Source organism: Heterodontus francisci, chromosome 1 (assembly GCF_036365525.1).
Source record: "Heterodontus francisci isolate sHetFra1 chromosome 1, sHetFra1.hap1, whole genome shotgun sequence".
NCBI classification, from domain to species: domain Eukaryota; kingdom Metazoa; phylum Chordata; class Chondrichthyes; order Heterodontiformes; family Heterodontidae; genus Heterodontus; species Heterodontus francisci.
In genome coordinates this window covers 136,170,499-136,183,704 of record NC_090371.1, presented here as the reverse complement: position 1 = coordinate 136,183,704, position 13,206 = coordinate 136,170,499, and the positions used below count along the sequence as shown (strand labels likewise).

General features: G+C 39.1%; 1 protein-coding gene across 9 annotated transcripts in view; it reads right to left on the bottom strand.

The window, feature by feature from the left end:
• The window catches only part of LOC137372424 (amyloid beta precursor protein binding family B member 2-like), a 451,769-nt gene that overhangs the window by 14,815 nt on the left and 423,748 nt on the right, over positions 1 to 13,206 (bottom strand). For all 9 annotated transcript variants that reach the window (XM_068036322.1, XM_068036315.1, XM_068036330.1 and 6 more), the window contains one exon: positions 2,462 to 2,576. In XM_068036322.1, the coding sequence (XP_067892423.1) occupies positions 2,462 to 2,576 (115 nt within the window). The remainder of the gene's footprint in view (positions 1 to 2,461; positions 2,577 to 13,206) is intronic.

The following is a 13,206-nucleotide window of genomic DNA, read 5'->3' as shown; positions in this document are numbered from 1 at the left end:
AGGTCACCCCTCAGTCTTCTCTGCTCCAGTGAAAACAATCCAAGCCTATCCAACCTCTCTTCATAGCTTAAATGTTCCATCCTATGCAACATCCTGGTGAATCGCCTCTGCACCCCCTCCAATGCAATCACATCCTTCTTATAATGTGGCGACCAGAATTGCACACAGTACTCCAGCTGTGGCCTTACCAAAGTTCTGTACAACTCCAACATGACCTCCCTGCTTTTGTAATCTATGCCTCGATTGATAAAGGCAAGTGTCCCATATGCCTTTTTCACCACCCTATTAACCTGCCCTTCTGCCTTCAGAGATTTATGGACAAACACGCCAAGGTCCCTTTGTTCCTCAGAACTTCCCAGTGTCAGGCCATTCAATGAATATTTCCATGTCACATTACTCCTTCCAAAGTGCATCACCTCACACTTTTCAGCGTTAAATTCCATCTGCCACTTTTCTGCCCATTTGACCACCCCGTCTACATCTTCCTGTAACCTAAGACACTCCACCTCACTGTTAACCACTCGGCCAATCTTTGTGTCATCCGCGAACTTACTGATCCTACCCCCCATATAGTCATCTATGTCGTTTATATAAATGACAAACAATAGGGGACCCAGCACAGATCCCTGGGGTACGCCACTGGACACTGGCTTCCAGTCACTAAAACAGCCGTCTGTCATCACTCTCTGTCTCCTACAGCTAAGCCAATTTTGAATCCACCTTATCAAGTTACCTTGTATCCCATGTGCATTTGCTTTCTTGATAAGTCTCCCATGTGGGACCTTGTCAAAGGCTTTGCTGAAATCCATGTAAACTACATCAACTGCACTACCCTCATCTACATACCTGGTCACATGCTCAAAAAATTCAATCAAATTTGTTAGGCATGACCTCCCTCTGACAAAGCAATGCTGACTATTCCTAATCAAATTTTGCCTCTCCAAGTGGAGATAGATTCTCTCCTTCAGAATTTTCTCCAATAGTTTCCCTACCACTGACGTGAGACTCACTGGTCTGTAGTTCCCTGGCTTATCTCTACAACCTTTCTTAAATAGTGGGACCACATTAGCTGTTCTCCAATCCTCTGGCACCTCCCCTGTGGCCAGAGAGGAATTAAAAATCAGGGTCAGAGCCCCTGCAATCTCCACCCTCGCCTTCCACAGCATCCTGGGACACAAATTGTCGGGACCTGGAGATTTGTCCACTTTTAAGCCTTCCAAAACCTCCAATACCTTGTCACGCCCTATGACAATTTGCTCAAGAACCTCACAGTCTCTCTCTCTACGTTCCATATCTACATCCTCATTCTCTTGGGTGAAGACAGAAGTATTCATTCAACACCCTACCAATGTCCTCTGGCTCCACCCACAAATTTCCCCCTTGGTCCCTAATGGGTCCTACTCTTTCCCTGGTTATCCTCTTCCCATTGATATACTTATAGAATATCTTGGGATTTTCCCTACTTTTACCAGCCAGAGCTTTCTCATATCCCCTCTTTGCTCTCCTAATTGCTTTCTTAAGCTCCATCCTACACTTTCTGATGGTCTGCCATCTCAAAATGTGATTGGAATAAACTGATTAGATTACCGCCCAATAACTACCGGTAGGTAGTCACTGTCCTAAAGGGCTGCATTTACACACTATTTGTAGTGTTAGTGCAAGACAGGTTTTGCTTAACACAAACACTAAATTGTAACTGTAAACATTCTTCTTTGTTGTAGAGCCAGGTCAGGTCTCTTAACTTTGGATTTACACGAGATCCTGAGCATTAGTGCTAAAAAACAGGTACTTGGGTAGGCCACGCAACATTTTAAGAGTTACATAATGGGAAATTTTTGTTTATTTCATCAGTTTCCATTTCTTCACCAGGGTTGAAACTCTTCCAAAAAACCCCAATTCCAAGTTGCACTTGGTAGAGCAGGGGCTATTTGACTCTCTGAGTTGTAGTGCTTTTCATCAATCTTTTGTTACAGCAACACTGTAATTCTAGTATAACTGCAGTCCAACTGCAGACCTGCACGCCATTATTAAAATTGCAACTCCAATGCTTCAGACATGACTGCCGATTTTTTACCTTCTGTTCTCATCATTTACCATCTTAATGATTTATTCTGGGGTAGGGGGGTACATGAACATGTGAACATACCCCCTCCAAGCCCCCAGCTGCAGTGATACAAATGATTTAATCAAAAGATGATACCTTTCCCTCTAGACAAGGGAAAATAAAAAATTGGTGCCCAATGCTTTTTTTCAACAAAAGCAGTTCATTTTGCCTTTATGGCAGCTCAGAATGAAAAGCAGCTAAAGATTCTTGTGCTGAATGATATAACCCTGGTCATTATTAGAAAGGTGTAAATTATAAAAACTCAGGAATCTTATGTTGTGAACACCAGCCAAGATGAACATTCTCTATTTTTCATTGCTATAGGAGATTTTTGAGCTGATGGAAACTCGCTCTCACCTTGGAGCAGATCTCGTGAAGACTGGTTGCAATGGCTTTCGCTGGTGTATCACATCGAAACACATGACATTTTAGGATTCGTGTATCTTTATCTCTTGCTACATAGGCAAAATCCCTGCACAAATAAGAGCATGAAACATTAGCTGCAATTATTTACCTAATCTGTCCCCTGCACCATTTAAGCATGACTTAAATATCTGACAAACCTTTTTTCGTTTATAAAGGGAGAAGATGCATGCACAAGAGCATTATGCACAAATGACAATGATGTTAGTATCAGCATACAAATATTGGTTGATAATTTAATTGTACTGTATATCAGTAAAAGTTATGAAATAATTTTCAGGCGCACCATAAGCTTAAAAATGACAGTACCTGTGGCCAATGCTTAATGTGCTTGTATAACCTTCCTCTGTTACTTTGGCAGAGGCATCAATCCATTAAAATTACAGAGAAACGTGATTAGAATGGATGAACTATTCCTTTGCTGACATCGCCAATGGTAATTTACAGCAACAACTTATAAACCAGACAGACTGTGTATTTTGCAACTGTTTAATTTATTGCAATATTTCATGTAAATGGATGCGTTTGTTTTTGCTAAATACCAGGTGGCAATCATTTCAATTCTACAGCATGTGGCATCTTGAAATGGCAACAGAAGTATGGCACAATAAAGGCGATCAATTCTAAGGTAATGAACAATTTCCCCATTATAAACCAACACTTACCTGTAAACTTAACACAGCAGTTCAATCTCTGGGTTCAGAGGATGAGAGCAAACCATGTGCAGTTCATGTTCTCTGAACCCCTGTACGAGAGCATTGTCTTATTATGAGTAATTTATTACAGTAAGTCATTTGTTATTGTTCAATTCTGCTCATGAAACTGCCACTTGCAGGACTTCTTCAATGTGTAAAATTGTGGAATACGAGTAGCAGATTGCGCTACATTTGCAGGGTCTGTCGCAGGGGGACATATGCTATAGATTATATTTTACTGAGGTGCTTTCCAGTCTCTAGATTACTTAATGTGGAAAAATGTAATAATATGGTTCCTAAGAAACAGCACTTCTTTAAATGTATCGCCCAATCTTCCCAAATAAAAGTTAAACACACCATTTGAAAAATACTGCAAGTACAACAGCAGGCTAGATGTTAGATAGCCATTGGTGAGATTTTGCTCAATCCATTGATCAATTAACTGAAGGACAGTGCAAATACCAGCAGGGCAATTAGGGATGGGCAATAAATGCTGGCCTAGCCAGTGACGCCCACATCCCATGAATTAATTTTTAAAAAGGGGCACCATTGCAGTAAGCCACAATTTTACAATTTTAACGGGCAGAAAATGTTGGGGTCTGCACATCCAAATTCCTGGGATGTGATCCTAGTGCAGAAAGCTTGGCATTGAAGGCACAAATTTGTAAGATTACCCCTTACATGGCAACATTTGGCTTGAAGAGAAAAATTCATTTGTTACAGAAAAGCTAACAAAATTAGGTAACTGAACAGAAATGACTAGGAAAAATAAAACATTAACCAATACCACAGGGTCCGTGAACCAGAAGGCTATCAATTTGTAGCCATGCTTATACTAAAACAAGAGTCAGTGATTAACATAAGGTAGTTCAGACAATGTCCTATTTTTACTCGCATTTCCTTATATGATAGTAAAATAGATCTTCTCTGCAATGCTGTTGCTTGGAGGCATATAAAATATATGTCAGACAGGTTAGCTAATGCCATTGGCCACTATTACCCAAGTAAAGAAGAGAGATTAGAGATTAGATTAAAATTCATGCACCTCATATGTTATGAGTGTTTGCATTTTTTGCTAAATTTTGAGAATTTGTGTTTTCAAACTGAAATGGATCCCAAGATGCTGGAATTTTGAGTGTTTTTTTTTTAAAGGTCACCAGAAGGTTTGGACTGAATTTGAACTGTAAACAGTTGAAAGGAAGGCACCTGTTTTCAATTAACCCAGCAGGAGCTGTTTTTGACTTGGAGAGATGTTTACAAAGAAGTGACAAGCCAAGATTTATAGATGGCATGAGACTGGACTTCTGGAAAGTTTTGGTTTCAATTTGAACTGTTAAAAAAAAAAGGACAGTTGGTATTTCTGCCTGCACAGAAGAAAAACAGCTCATATTTCTCTTGAAAAGAACCCCTGTATTTCTAGTGTGCCAGCTTCCTATTTCCTCCTGTATATGAAGGAACCTTGCATCGAATGTGTGGGCACTGAAACCTTGTTGCTGCCTTCCTGCGGTAAGACTTATTTGGAGCCTTCTGTAGTTGCATCTCTTGGAAAGCCTACCCAAACTGATCTTCAACATCGTCTGAAAGCACTGTTCCAGGAAGATCCTCGTGACAGCCGTTGACATGCCTTTTGGACGCCTAACCAAAACAAAGGACATCTTTCCATACCTTCTTTTCAGCCAAACTGTTTTTTTTAATTCCTTCTATTACTTTGTTACAGCTGTAAACAAAAATCTTTTTTTTCTCCCCTGGTCAACCGGTGTGTATGTGTGTGAGAGGGCTAGGATAAATAAGGGGCTTTAATATTGCAATTGGTGTATATGTTTTACTTTATTATTGGTTAAGATTTGGTTTATAATAAACTGATAATTTTGTTGTTTATTAAAGAAACCTGGTAGGTGTGCTTAATTCTGGGGAAAAATAGAGTATATGATTCACTATTTCAGTAAGTGAGAAAATTTAAATATATGTTGTGGCCTGTGGAGAAGTGGGACTAAAGTAAACAGTGCACTCCTCTTGCCTTGGTTGTAACAATAATCATTTTAAAGCAAACTATAAATCTCTTCCTCATGAATAGGATCAAAATAGCATTCCAACTATCTTCTAAATATTCTGCTGAACTCAAGTTTTTATATTAAATGTAATTTTAGTGATTATTCAAATTATGCAGTACTTCAATACTCCCATAAAGACAGGCAATTTTCATCTCACCTCTAAGCAGTTTTGCTGCCACATTGTAAATTCCTTCAGCTAGCACCGATGCTCAACTGTATTGTCTTTAACAGCCCCAAAAAAGAACATAGTACCTCACACGGCTTTGAAAAATGTATAGCTTAGAGCCTGAATACTTCATTCTATTTTGTTTTACTTAAAAATCCAAATTGGATTTCAAACAGCTTTTACACAGCTGAATGGAGTTGTTGGAAATGTGTGTACTGTGCTTAAGTACTCACATTCTATGTGCTGCCATTGTTTTCAACCTTGGCATTTACAGCATCCACAATAAACTGTGAACATGAAACGCACTTTGAAAGAAGGGGGAAAAAAACAACTACTGAGTCAGAGCTAAAGATTTTCACCAGTACTGCAATCTGCAATGCTTTCTATGGCACTTTAACATCCCTGTTATTTACATTGACCTATATAAGAGACAAAAGAAAGAGAGCCGATTCAGCTATTAGGTTACAATGACGTTTAATCTATGGAGGTAAAAACCATGCAATTGGTATGAAACTATCCATTTTCTGGACAGAGATGTAGCCAACAGCAGAAAGCACTTGTTTCAAAAACAAACATTCCCATTAAAGGAAACTTGCTTCACAGAAAAACATTTTTTTTTTTGAAGTCAAGCTCTTTTTCTTCTACTCTGCACTAGCCCCAGCAATAGAACTGGCACATAATCCACTCCCAGTCTTTTGTCATTATTGCTCTAAAAAATGGAAAGGTAAACAAAAGCAGCCTAGAGTATTTCCCTTTTTCCTCTATGAGAAGGCACTAACTCTATGGATTCCTCCCCCAGAACATTATGGCACAGATGGGGAAGTAAGTGTATGAGACTACACTCTCAATTCTCCAGACCATGAAGTTCTTGATTGCTGCCATGCAGAAGCACAGGGCAGAGGCCAAGCATTGCTCCTCTAAGGAATGGAGAAATAAAACAGCAAGACACCTGTCACTGGGCTACTTATGCACAAGTTCTATCAACGAGACTGGAACAGCATTAGTCGGGGTGAGGCAAAGGAAGTGGGGGAAGAGGTGGAAAGAGAAAAATAAATGTAAATAAATACAAAAGGGGGGAGTGTCTATAAATAATTCATTATTTAAAATAAAAGATACATTATGTTGAACTTTGTACTAAGATTGGATGTGGTGTTCCTGCCCATCATAAAGGACAAATCATTGAAGGTGGCAGGGCAGGTTGAGAAAGTAATTAAAAAGCATATGAATCCTGGGCTTTACAATTAGAGGCATACAGTACAAAAGCGAGAAAGTTATGAGCCATTATAAAAAAAACTGGTTCAACTACCACTGGAGTGTTGTGTCCAATTCCGGATATCGCACTTTAGGAAGGATGTGAAGGCCTTCAAGAGGCATAGAAAAGATTTACTAGAGTATTTCCATGGATGAGAGACTTCAATTACACGGATAGATTGGAGAAGCTGGAATTTTTCTCCTTAGAGTAGAGAAGGTTGAAAAGAGATCTGATAGAGATGTTCAAAATCACAAAGGGTCTAGACAGAGTAATTGGAGAATAACTGCTCCCATTGGAGGGAGGGTCAAGAATCAGAGGACACCGATTTAAGGTGACTGGCAAAAGAGCCAAAAGCGACATGACGAAAAACTTCTTTTCCGCAGCGTGTGATTATCAATTTGAATGCACTGACTGAAAAGATGGTGCAGGCAGATTCAAATTGAGGCTTTCAAAAGGGAATTAGATAAGTAAATGAAAGGAAAAAACTGTAGGGCTACAGGGAAAGGGTGAGGAGTGGGATAACTGGATTACTCGCAGAGAGCCGGCACGGGTTTAATGAGCTGAATGGTCTCCTTCTGTGCTGTAACCATTCTCTGGTGCTATGGCCTTAGAGCTTCCACTAGGTACAAAGAAAGGTTTGTAATAATGACATTCCACTGTAATTTTAAACAAAACCTTAAGAGGAATTAGGAACATAGGAGCAGGAGTAGGCCATTCAGCCCTTCGAGCCTGCTCCGCCATTCTAGATCATGGCCGATCGTCTACCTCAACTCCATATTCCCGCACTATCCCCTTATCCCTTGATGTCATTAGCAACTAGAAACCTATTGATCTCTGTCTTAAACTTACTCAGTTACTGAGCTTCCACCACCCTCTAGGGCAGAAAATTCCAAAGATTCACCACCCTCTGAGTGGAGAAGTCTCCTTACCTCAGTCCTAAATGGCTTGCCCTTTATTCTGGGACTGTGTCCCCTGGCTCTGGACTCCACAGCTGGGGGAAACATTCTTTCTATCCTTTTAAGAATATTGTAAGTTTCTATGAGATTACCTCTCATTCTTCTAAACTCCAGAGAAAACAGGCCCAGTCTCCTCAATCTCTCCTCATAGGACAATCCCACCATCTCAGGAATCAGTCAGGTGAACCTCCGCTGCAGTCCTTCTATGGCAAGTATATCCTTCATTAGGCAGGGGGACCAGAACTGCACACAATATTCCAGCTGCATCCTCACCAATGCTCTAGACAATTGAAGCAAGACTTCTTTGCTCCTGTACTCAAATCCTTGCGATAAAGGCTAACATACCGTTTGCCTTCCTAATTGCATGCTGCACCTGCATGTTAGCTTTCAGAGACTTATGAACAAGGACACCTAGGTCCCTTTGGACATCAACACTTTCCAATCTCTCACCATTTAAGAACTACTCTGCACCTCCGTTTCTCCTACCAAAGTGGATAACCTCATACTTATCCATTTTATATTCCATCTGCCATGTTCTTGTCCACTCACTCAGCCTGTCCAAATCCTCTTGAAGCCTCTTTGCATCCTCCTCACAACTCACATTCCCATCAAGTTTTGTGTCATCCGCAAACTTGGAAATACTACAATTGGTCCCCACATCCAAATCATCGATATAGATTGTGAACAGCTGGGGCCCAAGCACTGATCCTTGCGGTACCCCACTGATCACAGCCTGCTAAACTGAGAATGACCCATTTATTCCTACTCTGTTTTCTGCCTGTTACCCATATGCTTTAATCTTTCTTAGTAATCTCCTATGTGGGACTTTATCAAAAGCCTTCTGAAAATCCAAGTACACCACATCCACTGGTTTCCCCTTATTCACTCTGCTGGTAACATCCTCAAAAAACTCTAACAAGGTTGTCAAATATGATTTCCCCTTCATAAATCCATGTTGACTCTGCCCAATCTGACCATTATTTTCTAAGTGTCGAGTAATCACATCCTTTATAATAGATTCTAGTATTTTCACTACTACTAACTTCAGGCTAACAGGTCTGTAGTTCCTCGTTTTCTCTCTCCCTCCTTTCTTAAACAGTGGGGTTACATTTGCAATCTTCCAATCTGCAGGCACCAGTGCAGAATTTATAGGACTTTGAAAGATGATCACCAATGCATCCACTATCTCTGTAACCATCTCTTTTAACACTCTAGGGTGAAGATCATCGGGTCCTGGGGTTTTGTCAACTTTCAGTCTTATTAATTTCTCCAATACTACTTTTTTTTTTTACTGATCCTAATTTCTTTCAGTTCCTCATTCTCACTAGACTCTTGGATCTCAATTATTTCAGGGAGACTTCTTGTATCTTCCTCCGTGAAGACAGACGCAAAGTAATTATTTAGCTTCTCTGCCATTTCTCTATTTCCCATTATAATTTCTTGTGTGTCTGACTGTAATGGACCCACATTTGTCTTTGCTAATTTCTTTCCTTTTTACATAACTATAGAAGCTTTTACAATCCGTATTTATATTTCTTGCTAGTTTACATTCATATTCTATTCTCTCGTTATCAATTCCTTGCTCCCCCTTTGCTGGATTCTAAAATTCTCCCAGTCCTCCGGCTTTTGACTTTTTTGGCTGGCTCACTTTCCCTACTGGGTTCTTTTGCCTTAAAAGAATGTATGTTTTTTGAAAACCATGCATTAATTCCTTAAATACTAGCCATTGTATATCTATCGTCAAACCTTTTAATGTATTTTTCCAATTCACCACAGCCAACTTACTCCTCATACCTTCAGAATTGCCCTTGTTTAGATTTAAGACCCGAGTTTCGGATTGAACTACATCTTTTTCAAACCTAATGGAAAATTCTATCATACTATGGTCACTTTTCCCTAAAGGAGCTTATACCACCAGATTATTAATTAGCCCTTTCTCATTGCAGAGTATCAGATCCAAAATAGCCTGTTGCCTAGGTGGTTCCTCAACATATTGCTCCAGAAAACCATCAGACAAATTCCAGGAATTCTTCTTCCACAACATTGGTGCTCATTAGATTTACCCAGTCTATATGTAGATTGAACTCACCCTTGATTACTGCATTGCCCTTGCTACATGCACTTCAAATTTCCTGATTAATACCATGCCCTACATTACCACTACTGTTTGGTAGGAGTGGTTTACAGGCCACCAATAATTGTTGCCACTTGCTGTTTCTTAGTCCCACCCATTATAAACAGCACTACCCCACCTCCTTTTCCTTTTTGCCTGTCCTTCCTAAATGTCCAATATCCTTTAATATTCAGTTCCCAGTCATGGTCACCCTGCAGCCATGTCTCCATAATGGCAATTAAATCATACCCGTTTACTTCTACTTGCGCCAGCAGCTCACCTACCTTGTTGCGAATGTTGCGTGCATTCAAATAAGATTAATTCTGCCTTTTTAACACTATTCTGTATTTTGACCCTGGTTGGTTCTAGCATTCGTTTTTACTGCTTTCCACTTTAATTCACAACTTTTCTACATCCCATAACCAGCTTTGTTTTTCTCCTTTTTGAATTCCCACTCAGGTTTCCAACCCCCTGACAAGCTAGCTTAAACCCTCTCCAACAGCACTCGCAATGTACAAAAATAAAATGTAATATTCTACTTTTTCAGTACATTGAATACAATTAATCATGGATAAAGACTATCATGAGACTGGGCAGAAACTGAACATCTTCATATAAAGGAAAACTAAAACACACAAGCTTGTTTCAGTCTATTCAGTTTTTCCCCGCTTATTTTCTCATTGTTATGGTTAAATGGTACCTAGCAAGAGGAAATGATATTGTATCTAATTGGTGATACTAAACTGCTCTTACTTACTTGTAACTTCCTGTTACAAAATAATTCAATGTTAAATGTTTTATAAAATATATAAAATACAAATTCTAAATGTAGCTATAATTTGGTTGCGCCCATTCTCCAGTTTTGCAAACCCATCTCCATTGTGTTAACTTGAGATAGCAAATGTTTCTGTGGGAAAACATTCACCGAATTGGGCAATTCAACAATATAAACTGGAGACATGTCCCACAGGAGTACAACATTAAACATTCCATGCAGATATCCTGTGATCACTACAGGTCACATTACAAACTATTTAATCAGCTATGTTTTCAGATAATTCTATCCCTGTTGACCATGTTCTTCTGTTATGCTTGGGCTTTGTTTGTGGGTCTTTTACAGACTACCACATTCCTGGTGGTTGTTCTCAGACAGTCTGGGATAAAGTGTAGATAAGAACGTAATACATTGATAGTTGAGTTTCGATCAGCAAATATTGCCCATAAAACAAGGACTCGTGTTCAATTCAGCTGCGAACATCCATTTACTCTACTATTATAGTTTGTAGTGAAGTGAACTGAAAGTACTATGGATTCAGCCTATAAACTAAAAATTCATCAATTTTATTTAAATCCTATTTTAAATAACAGACCTTTAGTTCCTGCAATAATCTGTCATCATGAACACAATTAATGCTGCATCACCTGCTATATTAAAATCAGTTAAAAGCTATCAGGGTCACTATTCTATGCAATCTGCTAGCATTAATTGAATATTTTAAGGGTTTATACTATACATAAGAGACTTCTAGTACAAAAGGGGATTTATGCATTTTGGTGTACACTCACCAGGAATCGTTTGATGCTACTATACATATGGATATATTTAGTTCCAAATATAATTAACAATATGGGAATCACGTGTTCAGTTTTAGGTTTCAGATATATTGTCAGAATCTTTACAACTATTTAAAACCATAAATTCATTTTTTGAGTGCTGCAGCAAATAGAGGAGCTAACAAAAATGATCTCACTTAAGCTGCCAATGTCAGTGACGTTAAAAATTACATTTGAAGCCATTGGTAAGCTAAGGTTACATATGGGGTATGGCAAATATTCCACAAGTGGCCCAGGTGACAAAATCACATGTGATTTTTGTAGGTTAGATTACAAGTGTAATTAGTACCTTCCAGAGAGTACCTTGTGATTTCTATTTAGGGAGTAGAGGTGATATATAAATGCAATTTGTTGTTGCATTCCAGAATAATATGTCGTATTCTATTCATGATTCTTCTCTTAAAAGAATGATTTGTTCTTCGGGTCTTCTGCTATACTCTTTAGGTGATCTGCTGTGATCACAGCAACACTTCCTCCAGTGAGGAAGCATGTCACCATTGTTTACACCTTTCCCGAACAGCATAAACAAGACTGAATGAGGGACCAAATCGAATCACATGAATTAATGCAGATTTTACCGCTCAATTAAGGAATACATGAGTAGTTCAACAGCCTGAACACCCCTGATCCTTTTATACTAATTAAATGAAAACTTTTTTTTTCAATTTTGCAACAAGTGTTTGGACTGAAGAACTTGCTTCGATCGTGACATAACTGATGATCTGAGAATTTTAGCGTTGTAACTGAGGATTCTTGACATAAAAGTTAGTGCTGTTTTGATAGAACAAAGTAAACTGTTTTTATAACATAGCCCTAAGGATATTACTCAATACAGGAATTTGGAACACAACTTTGCTAGCTCTAATTCAAATAAGGAAACATTATTTTCCAGATTTTAAGTAAGAAAAGTCTTCTATAGGCATATAAATAGTAAAAAGGTGGCAAAAGGAGGAGTGGGGCCAATTAGGGACCAAAAAGGGGATTTACGCATGGAGGCAGGGAGCATGGCTGAGGTATTAAATCAATACTTTGTATCTGTCTTTACCAAGGAAGAATAGGCTGCACAGGTCATAGTGAAATAGGAAGTAATTCAGACACTTAAAGAGTTTAAAATTAACAAGGAGGAGGTATTAGATAGGCTGTCTGTACTTAAAGTTGATATGGCACCAGGACCAAATGAGATGCATCCAAGGATTCTGAACGAAGCGAGAGTGGAAATTGTGGAGGCACTGGCCATAATTTTCCAGTCTTCCTTAGACTCGGGGTGGTGCCAGAGGACTGGAGAATTATAAATGTTACACACTTGTTCAAAAAGGGTGTAAGGATAAGCCCAGCAGCTACAGGCCAGTCAGTTTAACCTCGGTGATGGGGAAGCTTCGAGAAATGCTAAAACGGAACAAAATTAATAGTCACTTGGGCAAATTAAGGAAAGCCAGCACAGATTCGTTAAGGGAACATCATGTTGAATTTACTTGCTGGAGTTTTTTTTGATGAGGTAACAGAGAGGGTTGATGGGGGTAATGCTGTTGATGCAGTGTACATGGACTTTCAAAAGGCATTTGATAAAGTGCTGCACAATAGACTTGTGAGCAAAGTTATAGCTCATGGAATAAAAGGGACAGTAGCAACATGGATACAAAATTGGCTGAGTGACAGGAAATGGAGAGAGTAGTGTCTATTGGGCGTTTTTGGACTGGAGGAAGATTTGTAGTGGAGTTCCCCAGGGGTCGGTTATAACCCTTGCTCTTCCTGATGTATATTAATGTGTACATTAATTGGTGTACCTTGGTGTACAGGGCACAATTTCAACATTTGCAGATGATGCAAAACTT